The 17,753-nt window shown below is 39.4% G+C and overlaps 1 protein-coding gene across 1 annotated transcript in view; it reads right to left on the bottom strand.

Moving 5' to 3' along the window:
* The window catches only part of tubgcp6 (tubulin gamma complex component 6), a 35,408-nt gene that overhangs the window by 8,870 nt on the left and 8,785 nt on the right, over window positions 1-17,753 (bottom strand). Inside the window, exons 10-20 of the mRNA XM_042495406.2 lie at window positions 15,592-15,731; window positions 11,877-12,026; window positions 11,210-11,291; window positions 10,637-10,725; window positions 9,234-9,349; window positions 6,994-7,132; window positions 6,783-6,881; window positions 4,799-6,671; window positions 3,907-4,068; window positions 1,159-1,327; window positions 218-359 (exon numbers count right to left, since the gene is read on the bottom strand). Coding sequence (XP_042351340.2) covers window positions 218-359; window positions 1,159-1,327; window positions 3,907-4,068; window positions 4,799-6,671; window positions 6,783-6,881; window positions 6,994-7,132; window positions 9,234-9,349; window positions 10,637-10,725; window positions 11,210-11,291; window positions 11,877-12,026; window positions 15,592-15,731 — 3,161 coding nt within the window. The remainder of the gene's footprint in view (window positions 1-217; window positions 360-1,158; window positions 1,328-3,906; window positions 4,069-4,798; window positions 6,672-6,782; window positions 6,882-6,993; window positions 7,133-9,233; window positions 9,350-10,636; window positions 10,726-11,209; window positions 11,292-11,876; window positions 12,027-15,591; window positions 15,732-17,753) is intronic.

The raw sequence follows: 17,753 nt of genomic DNA, 5'->3' as shown, positions 1-17,753 counted from the left end.
TAAAAGCAGATAACACTTAATGCATGCAGTGCTGATCAATCAAAAACAAGAAGTGTTTGTTTTAAATGTATTGCATTTAAGGGGAGACCAGGACATTTGGCCTTGTTCCAGGATGTCCTTTCTTGTCCTCTCCTTGAATGCCATAAATACAAAAATGCAATAGATCACCCTTATTTTCCACATAGAGAAGACCGCAGCGCTTTTAAAAGAGCCTCACCTTTTCAAAGAGCAAATCGCTGAGGGACTGTGCGAACTCGCCATCCTCCATCAGCAGGAAGTGGCGCAACGCCTCAAAGTGTTTTTCCACCCCTAACTCCACAAAGAAGTAGTCCACCACTGCCTTATTCACCAAAGATACACTGAGGGTGGAAGAGGGAAAAGAGAATGACCATGATAGGTAAAGAAAAGTTTTAACAAAAGAATCAAAACTATGCTGAGTTGCATATTCATTATGTTGTGAGGACAACAGCTCTTGAGAAAGCTCAGGGAATACACCGGCGTTTTTCACTTTCTGAACGACTTCCTCTATCCCATTGCTTCAAATTATTCCAAAGCAATTCACATTTACACAACAGTGGGAGTTAGGCGAGACTCTCTTTAACTGAAAAGTCAGCAGGGAGGATATAAAAATAGAGTTGAAAATCTCTGGGAAACTCTAAGCACGGAATAAAATTGTGCCACTAAAAATTTAGAGCTATGAATTCCAACACTAAATATACTGCAGCCTCTCTGAGGGATGAGAAAGCCATTTCTTTACACACAAAGGTTAAACTGCACAGTGTGCAGAAACATTGCAGGTGAAGACTGACAAGCTTGTCTGGAGTTCTGATGGAATTTCAAACAGAAAAAGGATCCTACAAAGATGGAAAGTAATAAGAATTTAAATTATTCCTTCAGCGCAGAATGTGCACTCAACTACAGTTTAAGTGGCCTAAAGTAGCAGAAAAATGACGAGATCAGTGAAAGCTTCGCACCTGCATTTCTCCTAAACACAGTTTTTGGCTTCCAGGTAAAATAATCACACGTCTTTCTCAGGCACTCAAAACTCATACTTGTAAACAATACCTCATTATGTGCCTACAAATGTGATGTTAGTAATCTCTCGCTAACACAAAACAGACACTTCCTCCAGCAGCTTTTTCGCAGACAGAAACTCACTGTGTGATGAGCGGAGTAGTGACGGCCTGTTTAATCAGAACTGGCAGGGAAACCATCTCGCTGAGTTGGACAGCGGTGGTGTCTGTGGCTCTGCGAAATGTGTGGTCCATAGGAAGGCCCCAAGGGCCCCGAGTTACCTGCTTCAACAGCTGACACTCTGGGGACGAAGCTGTGTGAGAGGGAGAAAGGCATGTTTGCTGAATAAATGTCACTTTCACAACCACTGAAAGCTGTGCAGCTTCAAACAGTGCAAAGAGATCATGTATGCACAGTCAAATTAAAAATAAAAAGTCAAAGCATAATCTAAGTAATGTTTTTGCTGCAGTGGATGATGCAAAATAAATTTTACATTTTGTTTTTAAGGGAAAGTTCTGATATTTTTGAAGTGGGGTTTTTCAAGGTGCTTGTCCATAGTCAGTGTGTAAAATACAGTAGATGTCACTTAGGAGAAGCAGGCTGGAGTACTGACATCGAAACTCAGTATTGCACTGCTGCACCAAAACATATTTTAGTCATCTAAAAAAGGCCCACCTAAAAATAATCAATATCAGTTTACGTGTATGCAATCTATCAAATATTTTAGCTTCTTTCCATTGGCGCTACATTTTCCCAACCTTAGAACAAACATATTCCTACACATAAGAGCAGCTGTGCCGCACACTGTATTATGCCATCGATAAGCTGTTTGTGTCCGACATTAAGCAGTTTATGTAGTAGACAACAAACACAAGGAGACAAAAAAAGCCAGATTTTGATGGCAACTATAAAATGCCTTTTCCTGTGGAGACAAGAGGACACCTTTACGAAGAACTTTTGCAGAGGGACGCTGAAAAAGCCAAAAGAGAGAGATGCGTCGGCATACAGAGATTCTATAGTGGAGAAAACCTGGTGCCAAAGGGAAGGGCTGTCTGACAGCAAGGTAAAGCGGTGAAAATATTCTTAATATAGCGTCCCCCATTCACAGCAGTGCATTGCCTGTGTTTCTGTCAGTGTTTCTGCTTCTTCTCTATACTATAATAGATGAATACCTCATACAAACCAACTTCTAAAATATGAACTATCCCTTTTACTAAATGATTTAACTAAGTAGGTTTGAAATGATTAGTTGACTGAATTCATTAAATTAATTGGCAACTATTTTGATATTTGATTATTTCTGTCTTCCACCTTCTCAAGGTTAAAAGTCACACTCTCTTGATATTCACAGGTATAATAGTGAATATCTTTGACATTTGAATATGTGATATGATATGTTAACGCTTTTAATTTTCTTCAAAAATGTTATGAAATAAACTATTAATCAACAGTGAAAATAATTGTTAGCTACAGCCCTAAAACTAAGATCTTAAACGCTGATTCATCTCCTCAAAACAGAGGAATCAACAACTGTCTGACACGCTTAACAAAAAAAACAAAACAAAACATAAGAGCTGCTGAATGGATAGTATTTACTGCAGGGTAAATGCATTAAAAAGCACAGTTATTTTGTCCACCTTCTACATTTGTAGTAACACTCCCTGAATAATTAGGGCTCCTGACTTTGATCAGTAGTGTGGAAGATGTATTCGGCTGACTGATTTCACGCAGACCCTGGAAGCTGGCATGAATAATAGCAGCATGACACGCAGAGTGAAAAAGACAGGATATTACTTCAACGAGCCATGATGCATCCCACCCAAACACAAACCAAGACTTAATACCCCGATGAAATATCACAGGTTTTTACACAACCTGATGGAGTAAATATTTAACAGCCTCTAGAAATGCATTAGTCCTGAACATGTAAAAGGGCATGTTTTAATTTATATGAAGTAAACTCTGTCGCTGTAAGGTGTATCGTCTTCATTTCTCTTCTATTTGATGTGACGTTTTGCTCTATTTAACAAGATGTTTCATTTCTCATTAAGTTATTTCAGAGGCATCAGGGAGTTAACAGGCTCTGATACTGTACAGCCATATAGATACACTCATATTTTTTCATTAAGACTACAGGCTACTCTCAGAAGACCAGGAGAGCCCATTTATTCTTTTTTTTTTTTTTTTTTTTACTAGATTAGTACTGTACTGTAGGCTACAGCCCTTTTTGTCTGTGGGCCTTGTTTTACATGTTTAGTCTCATCCAAATTCATCAATTAAAAGCATTGGTCTGAGCAGAATTGTTGTACTTAATTCCCTGCACTTGTTTTGGTCATTTGTTACAAGCAGACGACCATCAACAAAATCATTTCATTTTATTCAGTTTTTGAGCCAAATAATTAACTTCTGTTCATTTGATTTATGATTGGATTACAGTGCCTGCTTTACTTTGTTTGTGCTTTGGAATAGCTCCTTTGAATTGCTTCTGATATTGAAAAGGCACTTTTAAGAGTAAAAAAACAACCTTATACAAAACTTGAACTTTGGAAATTAAACAGTTTAGCTTAGTTTGTGATCCTTTAAATCATAAAATTGTAATAACTTTGTTCACTCACTGTTCTTAACTAACTGATCTTGTATTTAAAGGTTTCTGATTTTTAATTTAACATTTCTTCTCCAACAGAGTTAAAACATGGGAGTTCCTCAAGGTTCTGTGTTTGGATCCCCTTCTGTTTTCTACGTAGATGCTATATTTTGGCAATTATTTCTAGTTACAGTGCACCTGTAACTGTGGCCTCATGGCCCACATTTCCCTTCGCATTAGGCAATCGCATTGCCCACATGTGCAAAAGAAACCAATAATCTTTGGCCAGTCAAATGTTGTCAACTAACCCATTAGGTTGTAGCAGTCTTCGTACTGTTCCACCTCATACTGAGCACACAAAGCCAAGAGGTATTCCTGCTCAGACTTTTCTCCGGGGGACAAACCAAAGCCGGCTGCCCAGGACCCCGTGAACTCAACCAGCTGCTCACCAGGGCTGTCTGACTTTGAACCTGAAGAGAGATGTCAAACAATAACATTCAATTACATTAACATAGAGAGAACACACTTAATAATGATAAAAAAAAAAGATATATTGAAGCCTACAGACAGCATTAAGCCCCTGACAACAGCTTGGATAACAAAGAAAAATACACTTTAAAACTCTTCATTTAATGTCAAAACAGAATGATTAATCTGACTTATGATAGAGGGGTTTGACTTCATAGGGGCCTTTTACCTATAAATTTTGCGACTGTCCAAAACCTACAAAACTGCACTTCTAAATCTTTGCATCCTTGCTGAAACGTTCCAAACGCTAATCTTCTCTAAGTCATAACCTCAAAAATATTGCATGGTGGAGAGAAAGAATTAATTTGGTTTATGACAAGTACAAGATTATAGCAATTGAAGAGCAATTGAAAATAGAAGTATTTATGAAGAACTATGTGCTTAAGAGTGAAAGCACTCCAGTCTTGAATCATGATTAAATTTATTCTTTACTTTTACCTGTCAAGATCCTCTCCTCCATCTATGTAAGTTATTTTGTTGTGTCTTATTAATGCAACAAAAATCAATTTTTTAAAAAAGAAACAGAACATATAAGAGTGATGCAAATAAATTCAAGGCTCATAACATCTTATACTATCTTGAGCTCACTAAGTGGCACTTAAGTGTTCCCTCAGTTCCGCCAAGTTGTGAGTCACAACTGAAGACTGTGCATCACTTAATACAATTCATTACCTTTACTGTCTCCATTGTCGTCTGGCTTCTGCTGATTTAAGATGCCTTTCCCTTTCACCATGCACCCAACTCCAAGTGAAGAATCTGATGAGTGGCCGTAAGTGCTGCCTGGTAGTGGAGAGGGTTGTCGCTGCGTCCCCAACACCACACAGCCCATTCCTAGCGTCGAATCAGAGGAGTGGCCATAGGCGCTGCCCGGTAGTGGGGATGGAAGTGGTTCAGCTTTGGACACAACACATCCGATGGTTAACGCAGAGTCTGACGAGTGTCCATGGGCACTGCCTGGTAGAGGTGAACGGTTGGGTTCTTCTCCTGAAACTACACATCCAGTAGCCAACATTGAGTCTGAGGAGTGACCATAAGAGCTTCCAGGTAGAGCAGACAAGGAGGGTTCAGCTCCAGAAACCACGCAGCCTGGCTGCAGAATGCAGTCGGAGGCATGCCCATGTTTACTCCAACGAGGTCTTGCTTCAGGTATGTTAGACACAAACTCGCCCACTTTTATATTTGCATCAGAGGAGTGACCATGGATGCTGGGAGCAGCAAGTGGTGCAAAAACATCTGAGACGTTTTCTCCGACTTTAATGTGGGCATCTGAACTGTGACCGTGAATGCTGGGGGAGGGCAGAGGGGCAACAACATCTGAAACATGCTCACCGACTTTGATGTTAGCATCTGAGGCATGACCATGGACATTTGGAGTAGGAAGAGGAGCAGAGATCTCTGAAACATTTTCCCCAACTTTAATGTGTGCATCAGAGGAGTGACCGTGAGCACTGGAGGAAGGTAGAGGAGCATCAACTTCTGAAACATGTTCTCCAATCTTGATGTGAGAATCTGAGGCGTGGCCATGGATATTGCGGGATTGAAGAGGACCAGTTACCTCCGATACAAACTCTCGGACCCTTATGTGGGCATCAGAGGAATGTCCAAGGGTGCTAAGTGAAGGCTGCTGGGCAACAATATCTGAAACCAGCCCTCCAGCTTTTAGGTGAATACTGGAGATATGAATGTTTGGCGAAGAAATATTATCATCAGCTTTATTAAGAGCATCCGAGCAGCGGCCCTGAGTGCTTGCATTAGGCGAATCAATCCCACCACAGTCAGACAGACTTATCAATGCTTTGTGATGACCAATATTCTTGCCACTTTGCTTTGGGGAGGTGGACAGTGCAATCAAATCATTGTCTTTTTCAGGCTCAACAGATTTACCCTTGACTTTATTTACTTCTACTTTACTTTCTAAATCCCCCATTTCAGTCGTATGCTCCGTCACAGATTTAATTTCCGCCTGCTTGTTTTCTGCCACTGAGCCACTCGCATTTACTTGCTGCACCGATGCTTGAGAGGGATATCCATAAACGTTTTCTTTAGATGTATTTTGGGGCTCCTCTGGGGTGTATTGACCTAAAGGAAAGCTGGATTTGGTTGCTTGGCCAAAGGGGCTGGCTTTGGGGAGACCTTCCTGAACTTGAGATATGTTTTCTCCTATGGGGATATGAGAAAAAGATGGGTGGTTTTGGATCAAGTCAGGCTGGACTGCAGGTCCCCAGCGAGGCCGGGGCTGGCATGAGGCTCGGCCAGTGATACCTTCAAGCGGACTAAAGGGGGCACTGAAGTCATAGTCTACCAGTTGTGCTGTAGGACACGCCTTAGGTAGGTCAGAGCCGATCTCCTGTAGGGCGCTGTCCACCTGCTGACTGTCAGGATTTGGTGACTTGGGGAGAAAATCATTGATGTCAATGTTCTCAGAGATGAGGGCAGGGTCTACTGTAGGGTGAGCGAGGGTGGGAGAGGATGGGTCAGGTGGTGGTGACACAGCATCAGATTCTTGAGTCTCCGCTGGCTGTTGTTCAGACAGGTCCCAACATTCCTGTTAGGAGGGGACAAATGAGGACATCTATATAGTACACACTTCTGAAGAGCATAAATCAGAGGAAAGAAATGGGGTTTAATGTTCAAAAACCAGTATGTTTTGTCATACCGGTGTGGGTTGTGATGAAGTCTGTTGTGCTAAGGGAACAGGTGGCAGTGCTTCCACAGGTGGTCTCTTCTGCCCTAAAGGATATTTTTCTAGAAGTGCCTGAAAACAACATGAGAGCTTTGATTTAAACATTTTCCCTTACCTTAAATAATCTCTTTAATATCTTTTCCTTGTCCTCTGTGTTTGTTTTCTATATTAATTTATTACAAACCTGAGTCTGCTGCCTGTCATGCATGAAGAACTGAGCCCGGGCTTCGTCGAGTCTCATTCGCTGCACCCGCCACATGGCCCGTCTCTCTCTGCGAGCTGCGTCCTCTGACAGACGGCTGTACTGAGCTATCAGCTCCTTCCTACAATGTGAGTGTAGTAAAACACAAGTTGCAAGTTAATAGTTTAGATGAGAATTTCATCCAGAGCAACCTGCAGTTGAAGGAATCCTTCATCCACAAAATGAAGATTTGTTTATCAATTAGTCATGCCATGTTACCTTGAAATCATCTACATATTGATTTATTGATGCATAGGGGACCATGTTCAAAAACAGAAAAACTATATCACATTCTTATACATACTCTCACACAGTGCAGTATAATCCAGCGTAATACTATAAGTATTAAGCATACGACTCCTATTGAGTTGTATGCTCAGTGCTTACCAAATACATGCATTTTCACAATTTAAACAGAGCTGAAAGTAAAACTATTTCTCTTCAAAGCCAAACTCCAAAACTAGGGTTTGTTTTTTTAATGAAAATACATTTGTTTGGGAAGCACTAAGCATATGACTGGATAAATGACACTTAGATTATAATGAAGTAGTTATGTGAGTGTTTGTACAAGGCTGTATTGAAATAGTTTTGCCGTTAAAGGAGTTCCCTAATCAATCATGATGGAAATCTTAGCTTTCCTCCAGAACTCAAGGGAACACGGCATGACTACTTGATTCACAAATGGTCATATTGTTGGTGAAGTATTCTTTAATGCATGTTAAGATAAGCGTTTGTCATGGAGAGCTGCAACTAATGATTATTTTCATCAGCAATTCATCTGCTAACTGTTTCTTCACCAATCTGAAATGGAAATACACACCAGCAGTGAAAATGTAAACATATATATAACTTCAGGTTCTGCATGTGTGATTTTGCCACCTTGGTCTCCATCATTTTCCAAACTTTAAAACACCTTCAACATGCAGCACAGTTTTAGTTATCATTCTTCTCGTCGTTACGCTTGCATTTTCCAGTTTTCATAAACTAACAGGCTGGCTATTATTAGTTTAACAATGCAGTTATCATTCGTAATAAAATCACAACTGATCTCACAATCGCAATATTTCCTAAAATAATTGCAATATGATTGTTTTTGTGCATGCAACCCTAATCTGAATTGAAGACAATTTAATACTTTTTAAGACTTTTTATTAGTAAATGTGTATTTATGAAATTTTAAGATTATTTAAGGACCTGTAGCCACCGTGGAATCATGGCTATTTAGAACTAAATATAAAACCTTTATTTATGGGATTTTTTCCATCAGGTAGATTTGCTCCAGTTATCTTAATATTAGTACTCAACATAGATAAGGACAGCAAGGATTAACATTTGCTGCTATTCCTATACACACATTGGCTGATGTAATTTTTGCAGACAAGTCTGATATTCTATCATACTATAAATAATGTGTCTTATTTGAATACTGAATAATTTATATTTAAATTAGAGTGCAGATCATCCAGCAATCAGTGTTCTTTCTACTCTGTGCTGATAAGCTTTCATGTGCATGTGCTCATGAGGGACTCTGATAAGCATACTGGTCTGCAAAAAGCCTGTGTGGATATGTGCTTTCTGGATCTGTGATGGCTCTGAATTCAATTTTGAGCAACTGTTGGACACTTTAATGGTTTATAATCAATTAATCAGTAAAGGCCGGTAAAATATGGAATTTGGGGGGTGGGGTGGGGGGTTCGGGGGGTTAAATGAAAGAATGGAATATTGTCACAGCACATCCAAAATCTTATAGGTACTTAAATCTTGAAACTTTGAAACAAATATTGCTGAATGGCAGGAATGGTTAAAGACGCCACTGAAAGATTAGGTGACACCTGCACCTGTTAGGTGAAAAGCTGTACAGGACAGGTGTAGGGTCAGCTCTGAGCTCCAGCACCACACTAGGCTAAATAACAACTTTCAGCAATCCTACTGAAATACACTTGTGCTCGTTTTACAAGCTCTGATCATTTTGCTCATGCTGTAGCATCATGCCGTTACCCCAGCTGTGTGGAAGTTTGGCACAAGCCCACCTCCTGAAATATCCTGCACAGATGGAACTGATGCCCCATCATGTTTGCACATAGCCAGTAAACATATTCTAGTCAAATAAAATCTTAACAGAGATTAATCAATCATCAATAAAACATGTTCGTCGCTACAAGCGGCTGTAAATGCAGTCAGACCTGGCTCTCTGCTCCAGTTGCTCCTCCAGGGCTTGTAGTCTCTTTTCTCTGTCCCTCAGCTCTCTGGCAAAGCTGAAGTCATCCTCCTCCTGCTTCTTCTTGGCTACACTTCGCCACTCGTGCCAAACACACACACACACACCCACACACACACACACACACACACACACACACACACCCACACACACACACACACACACACACACACACACACACACACACACACACACACACACACACCATCATCGCTTTCTGCTTCTAAAATGGGCATCAAAAGCCGTGGGTGGTTTTGAATCCAAATTTCTGTTTACATTCTCCCAAACAGCCATTTCTGATTTAAGAGATGTGTTGATTTTAAAGTAAAGCTAAAACCAATATGCATATTACAATAGCAATGTTTAAAATGACAACGTGAAAGGAGTCACCTTTATAGACCCCGTGTTAAAATGCCCAACTATACAGCAGAACTAAACATATTTACAGTCTGCTACAAAAAACAGCTTGGTCTCTTTGGCTAATTTCCCTGTGAATATTCTATAACTCACCTGTTTACGATTCAATAAGGCTTAAAGTAACAAATTTTTAAGGGCAGGGCCTCTTAGGAGACATGTTGTCTGCAAGGCAACGCTACAGTCTCTGAGTCAAATCCACTCCTCGCTAATGTACAGCTCCAACCTTGTTCAAATATGGTCACCTCTAATAACTTCTGGCTCCAAAAATCAAAGATGTCAATGGCCAACATGCTGAACTTCAAAACAGGCGTCCACAAACCAATAGGTGAAATTTTTTTACAGTCTATCCTTTTAGCTCATTGTTAAGCTGTACAACTGTTAAGCCCACAACTTTAGTGTTTTGGTTCACTTTAGCACCATAATTGGCCACAGTAGGCAGCTGTTTTTAGTGAAAAACATTCCAAAAAACCCACTATACACTTCCTGCTCAGCACCAAACAGCAGACACAGTTAGTGACTAGCTGATGATTATAGTCAAGCATTTAGCAGCTGAAGAGACAGATATTTTCCTCAGAGGTTGGTAGAGACAACACAACTCCAAAGTAATGATGTTGTTCTATATCTTCTAGATGAGTGAATAGTAACTGTTTGCTAACAAGTTTCCCATATCAACATCAAAGGCAATTTCATGCTCACAACTTGTTTCTGCAGCCTCAAAGTGGCCCAAAAAAATCTGTTATTGCAGGTTTAACACTTGATCATTATAAAATTTTAAAAATAAGGGTTTGGTTTCTTTCCATCTAACATGCCATATTTTCTTTCTGTGACAGACACACTCATCACCGTTCTTCTCACATATTTTTCAACACATGCATGCACAAACACACTTTTAAATCTCTGTTACTGTTATTCACACAAATTCTTTAGTCTTCGTCTCTCACACATTACTACCTCTTGCTCCTGCTCCAGGTGTTGCTTCAGCTCCTCAAAACGCTCCCTCTTCTTGGCCTCCTCAGCCAGACGTTGGGACACCTGGCGCCCTACAGGAGCCGAGAGACATAACGGTGAGCTGCTTTCCGCCCCACACATAGTAAAGTACATAACATCTCTGTCTCTCTCACACGCACAAACACACCCACAAAACAACATCACCATCTGCCTCATGCAAACACACACAAATATGCCAAGACATGCACAGAGCATCAGGACAGACTGTTCGCCACACCTCCCAAACACTTTTTGGAGTAATAAATGATGTGAGGAGTTTGCTAAACTGTGCGAGCAATGATTAGATTTCACAGCCCATAGTGCTGTGAGCCATTCGAAAGCATTCCTCATTGCTATTACCTCTGTGCATCTCTGCTGCTCTCCGGAGAGGAAACTTATGCATTCAAGAGTCAAGAAGTTGAGGGTTATATGGGGGTGTGCATATACATCAAGCAGTATATAAAATTAAACTCGCAGTGTGTGTGTCTGTGTGTGTCTGTGTGTGTGTGTGTGAGAGAGAGAATGTGTAACACTAACCGCGGATGCTCTCCAGGGTTTTGGCTGCTGACTCTCTGACCTGATTGATCAGCTCCTGGCGTGCCTGCTCTGCTCGCTGGGCCTTACAATAGACAGACAAGAAATCATCATTAACAAAGATCTATCCGGCTGCCCTGTGGCTCACCTCTCCTCCTCCACACCTCTGCCAGTCAGCACTACCGGCAGCACACACACGATATAGGTCATACACATCAGGCTGTTACACTAAATCAAGCAGCATGCAAGCCCCAGACTTCAGCTGCATCATTATAATGACTCTCTGCTGAAATTCTTAGTACTTGAGGGGCAGTGTCACCATCATGGATCATGTTATGTAAAAAAAGAAACTCCTCTCTCTGTCTAAAGTGAGAATTCCTGCGTAATGACTTGTCTTACTTCAGATTTGCCTTCTCTTCCTAAGGTTTAGGCTATCCTTGATTTTTAAAGTTAGCTAGCAGAGACATAATGGTGTCTTTATTAAGAGAATACACCATGTTGACTGCCATGTCTGCCAACATAAGAACATACTCATATATCTTTCTTTTTGTTAATGACCAAAGCTCTGGTCAGGTGAGGAGCATAAGCTCAGACCTTAGAAGAGAACGTGTAAAAAGACATCACAGGCAAGATGCTACTGCATTACAACAATATGCATGTGTCTCAGTACCTGCTCCTCCCTGCTGATGGCACTGTGCTTAGCAACCCTCTCCATGCGTCCGCGGTACACAGCACAGTCCCTCTCAATCTCCTCCACCTCCTGGAGGGAGAAGGTGACAGCGATGCGAGGCACCGGCAGCTCTGACCAGCAGATGTAGTGCTGAGGACACAAAGTTAACAGAGAGTTAGTGCTAAAAAGTAGGCTGATTGTTTTAGTGATGATGTTTTATGTCGGTGACATTGTGTGTTTTTTTTAGAACTTTTTATTTCATCTTATTTTGTTTTTTATTAGGAATATAAAGCACAACACTCAAAGAAGTACAATGACAAAAATCCCAGAGGAAAGCACTTAATAGCATTGCTAAATACACTTATTTCCAAAGTGGTCCTGGGTGGAAACAACAACAAAGAAAGAGAAACATACACATAATTGCAAACAAACCAATTACATTACAAACGTACTCATCCTCCTCGCAACTCAGTGCCCATGGTACAAATTAGCTCCCTCAAAGGTGAACCATCAAGCCTCCCCACAATTCCCACTTAACTTTTTCTTCAAAATGGCTGTTGTTTAGCTTTTAAAAATAGCCTTTCTTTGAATTTATCTTGGACTCCAAAGTTCCTTTTTGGGCTGAAACTCATCATTTTCACAATTTCTGATTAATCTCAGCATCATTTGATTGACTGATTGATTGATTAATCAATCAGTCTATTAAACCTCAGGAAGGAGTATATATTAAAACGGCAATGATTAATCGATTAGTTATCAACTATTAAATAAATCGCTAACTAATTTCATAATCTACTAATCGGTTTGAGAAAATTTATGAAATCTCTAATTTCTGCTTCTTAAATGCCAGTACTTTCTGATTTCTTCACTCCTCTAAGACAGGAAACTGAATTTCTTTGGGCTGTAGACAAAAAAGGGCAGGATGTCCTCTTGGGCTTTGGGACAACACTGATTGACATTTTTCACCACTTTCTGACATTTTACAGACCAAACAACTTATCAATTAATCAAGAAAAAATATCCACAGATTAAATCACAATGAAAAAAGAAACATCCTGAGTAAACAGTGTCTACCCTATCATATTAGACAGAGAAACAGCCAAAATCAGAAATTTCTGTATTTCTGCTTGAACACATTCTCTGTTGAACAACTAATTGGTTGACTCATTGTTAAAGTTCCAATACCTTTTGTATAAAAAAAAGAAAGAAAAGAAGAAAAAAAACAGAAACAGAAACAGGGTAGTTCCAGCTGCAGAAGAAAGTAATTAGCCTTGCAGTGTATTGTCTGTGGGGAATCTTTTTGAAAAACTAACTAAACTCTACAGCTGAACCCACACTGCAAACCAGCAGTGCAATTGGTTGTTTCATTCAAAACATCAGCCACAATGTACTCTGTTCAAAACACATCATTTCTGGCCACATCAAATCAAGTGGATAGCTATTTGCGCATTAGCACTTTTCACTTTTGCAATGCATAACTTTACATGGTTAAATAAAGGTTAATTAAAATAAATAAAAACATGTTTTCATAGCCATCCTGCAGATTGTCCAGGAATAACAGACCCCAACACCAGTAAAAATTAGCATACAGAGAAACAGTGTAGTTACAGAATGCCAATTAGTCAGGAGCATGGGCCCTGCGGTTCAGGTCAGGTAGGTCGAGTCATAAAAAACACAATGTGCTGGTGAATCAGCAAGAGAGTCACAGAGCAGAGAGAAAATAAAATAAAATTACACTACATAAAAACTTCCAAAGCTTCCATTTCCATTAGTCTGGCATGATAGTCTTGCTGCTATCAAGCACAGTGGGGAGTCCATTCATAAGAATAACTCTTAGGCTTCGGGTTTTTATGCAGGTGCTTTACAGGCAGCAGTGCTGAGAATCACACGGTAATGTTACACTAATTGTGATAAGTTCACAGTATCAATGGCTTCACCATACAGGCAGGCCTAAAAACATGCAAGAGTATCATTTTAATTTGAAACAATCAAGTAATCAATCAAAAGTAATCAATTAGTGCATTGAAAGAAAATATAGAGGAAACTATTTTGATAATTGATCAATCATTTTAGTAATTTTTTTAAGCAAAAATGTAAAAAATTGATTGTTCCTGCTTCTAAAATGTGACATTTGGTTCAACATGTCTTATAAACTGTTGGTCTGATGTTCTAAAGAGCAAACAACCTAGAAAAAAAATTGCAGCTTTATCGCTAATAAAAAATAATAGTTAATTGCAGCCTTAATATCATTTGGTCCATCTAGAGCTGCAACTACTGATTAATCCCATGATCTTTATTTTCTTCTAGATTTAACAATTTAAAAAAAAACAATTTATTTTGTCTTTTAAATATCAGAACAGACTGAAAAAAACCCATAACTTCCTTAAGTCCAAGGTGTCATCTTCAGATGTCTTGTTTTGCCCAATTACAACCCGAACCCCAAACCCAAAATATTCAGTTTACATTTAAAACAGAGAAAAGCAGTAAATCCTCACAATTTTAGGACCAAGGAATGGTAAGCATTTTCTTTTTTTATTATTATTATTTTTTTCTATCCAGCAGATCAATCAACAATGCATAGCGAAGTAATGCAAATCAAATGCAAGATATTATTAACACCCACCCACGTGGGTATTTTGGTTTGTATGGTTAGCATTTTCAAAATAGTTGACAATTATTTTTCTTTACATAAACCACTTGTTTAATTGACTAATTTTTTCACTCCTAGATACCTTATGAGTGCGCAGTCACAAAAGAGGGAAATATTCTCTAAAATAATAAGTTATTTTAGCTGTGACTAGCAGTTCCACAGCTCAGTTTACCAGTTGATTGGCTGGTTTGTCGGTTGTTTGGTTCATATACATTTTTCCTGCTTTAGCAGCCACAGTTTTTGCCCTACGATGCTAAAATTTGGCAAAGAGGTAAGGTCTGTGTGTGTCTGTGTAACTGTGAGTGATTGTGCTCATTCTGGCATGCTTAAAGAGGGCGGAGCAATGGTGGGATACATGCACATACGTGGTTATTGAGAATTCAATCATGTTTCCTCACAAACAAACACAAATGTTTATCGTAGAGAAGTGTTTGTTTTCACTATGTCCAGCTTTGTGGTCCTTGTTTTTAGCTGTATATCTATTCTTTGCATGTATTCAAATTCCTTGTATGTGCACACGTGCTTGGCCAATAAAGCTGATTCTGGTTTTACAAAGCATGACTTAAACTGGCAGTGACAGATGTACAGTTCAGAGTTCAAATGTCTGCAATAAATTATGAAAACACTCTGCCTTCATTCCACAAGATAATTTATCCCCATACTGATGCACATGTATTGATAACGCTTTGCCGGAGCCTGTGTCCCCATATGTTGCAGTATTGATTCTTTGTCCCATCTCCTTTGGGCAGTATGGATTTTTAAATTGGTAGAAGCATGTTGTGGCAGGTGGATAACTGTGGATTTTGTGGATGGCAGAGCCGATGTGTGCTTGTCTTAGCCATCGCAGTTGTTGAAACAGCAAGAAAAACAGATCAAATATGGTAAGGATAATCTTACGGTTTAATGTTTTATATGCCTAATGTATTCACAGCAAACAAAGATTCTCTTTGTGCTGAATAAATTAAGACTTAATTTAGGTTATATGCATCGATATCTTTACACAACATTCAGCTGCATAAAATCCACCATCTGCATACATGAATGTGTTAAATGTGCAAAACACACCTGCGGGCAGCAGATCTTGAGGAGGTTGATGGTCTTTCCACAGACATATACATCATTGGCAATGTGTCTCAGGAAGATGGGCACACAATCCTCCACATCCTTTGAGATCAGAGTGTAGCCTTGGACCCAGAAGTGTTTGTCTGCACAGATTCAGAGACGCCTATTAGATGCTGCTCTACAATTTAGACCAAGTAGTTTTACTGCTCCATTATGTCTCCAATAACAGTACAACACATTCACAACTTAAAAAATAAAAAATAGTGGTGAAGTAATACTCAGCCAGCACTGGGCCTAAAACTTTTCCTTATTAGTATGACTTACGGGGCATGGCAAAACTCTGGTCGCTTGAATTAACACTTGGAAATTGTTGGCGCTTAGCTCAGTGATCCTAAGCAAAAAGCATAAGAGAACATGAATGCACTGAGCTTCCAGAGCTCTTTACAGAAAGCCTGCGGCTTGCCAAGAAAGCTTAGCCGCTGATTGCTTCCCTGGCCGACGGACTTCGAGGAGAACAATGACATTTGTGTGTCCTCCAAAAAGCGGGAGCGAGAAGTGCAGAGGTTCACTGCAGGAGTTGATGAGGTGTAGCCGATGAGCAAATGAACCTCTTAGCCAGACAAAGCCGAGGTGATGGTCTGACCTTGAATGGGGTGTTGCATGACATACAATATTTGGACAGGCTGTAATGATTCATATAAAACCATATTTATGGAGTTCTGCCAAAATGAGGCAGTAACAGCATGTACTCATTTAAGGAACAGGCTTTTGTCAAGATTATTCTTGCTTACTAAAAGCTTCCTAATACAGGGCTGCAACTAAAATTATTTTCAATATTGATTAATCTGCCAATAATTTTCTTAATTGTTGTTTATAAAATTCAGATAAATGTAGGAAAAAAAGGCCATTCATTTTTTAAGAGCCACATTTTCAAACGTAGTTTGCGCCACCCACCCTTTCTGTGCAAAGTAGCCACACAGCAAAAACTGTAGAATTCAGAACAGATCAGCCACACGCAGCTACAATTAAAACTATCTTCAGAGTTGTTTTTAACTGAAGCACATTGAATGATACTGTTTTCTTTTTTCTGTGCTTAAAATCATGCCATCTTCTTTTACAGTCTGAAGGTATGCATTTGAAAACATCAACAGCACTGACAGACAGGGATATTAAATCCCTACGGTTTCTCTCTATCACATTTCAATTCCTTGCCTGAAGTTTTAAGGAACGCCTCTGCACCTCCGTCAGAACCTGTAGCTCACAGTCTGAATTTTTTTTCTTTTCTCTCTGCCGTTGTTCTGCCTACTGTGTTCTTGGTGCAACGACAGCATTTACACTCTGTGCACCAGTAATTGCATTTACACAGAAAAAAGGGTAAACTGCACTTAGCTGCAAACTTTAATAGCCATGTTTTGCACTGTAATATCATTAGCAAAGTGCCTTTGTGAATCGGAAACATAAGACAGGAAAATAGTGGTTACAACTGATGCGCAATTTGTGCTCCTATCAGCGGCTGTAATCCATTCCTTGTGATTTGCCGATCAGTGTACTGTCTGCTTACATTTGAAAAGGTGGCACCAAGAGTTGAGTATTTTAACTAAATCAATTATCAGTATAATTGCTTGCTAATTTTCTGTTGATCAAAAAATCGTTTCAGCTCTGCCATAATATGTTCAGATTTTGTTTTCACAAAATCAGAAAAAATGTCTCATTTTATTACTATTAGTGTCAATATAATGGTATGCAATACTGTTTCATTGTTATAACTAAAGCTGCAACAATTGGTCCATTTGTTGATATTCACATACCTTTTTATAACAAACAAAAAAGACCCACAATTTGAAGGTTCCAGGCTCAGAAATATGAGAATTCAATGCTTTCTTGATCTAATATTAAGTAAATGTAATTATTTTTGTTTCTGTTTAATCTGTTAATCAGCAGTTCATTTGATATTCAAAATAATCTTAGCCCTAATTGGAACCCCCAATCTCTTTTACACTTGAGCAGTAACAATAACTATGTCTTTATATCAAACAGTACAATACTGTGAAATCTTCAGTCAGTCAGTACAGACAGGTCTGAATTTATGTGCCCTGAGAGGATCATCTCCTTCTGTCTCAACTCTCTGCTCTCCTTAAAGAACGAAGTCATTAATTGGACTGAAG

This window comes from Plectropomus leopardus, chromosome 7 (genome assembly GCF_026936395.1).
Source record: "Plectropomus leopardus strain MGB_pleo_1.0 chromosome 7, ASM2693639v1, whole genome shotgun sequence".
In the NCBI taxonomy this organism is placed as follows: Eukaryota; Metazoa; Chordata; class Actinopteri; order Perciformes; family Serranidae; genus Plectropomus; species Plectropomus leopardus.
The sequence above is the reverse complement of the archived record's forward strand: the minus strand, read 5'-3'. Positions and strand labels throughout refer to the sequence as shown.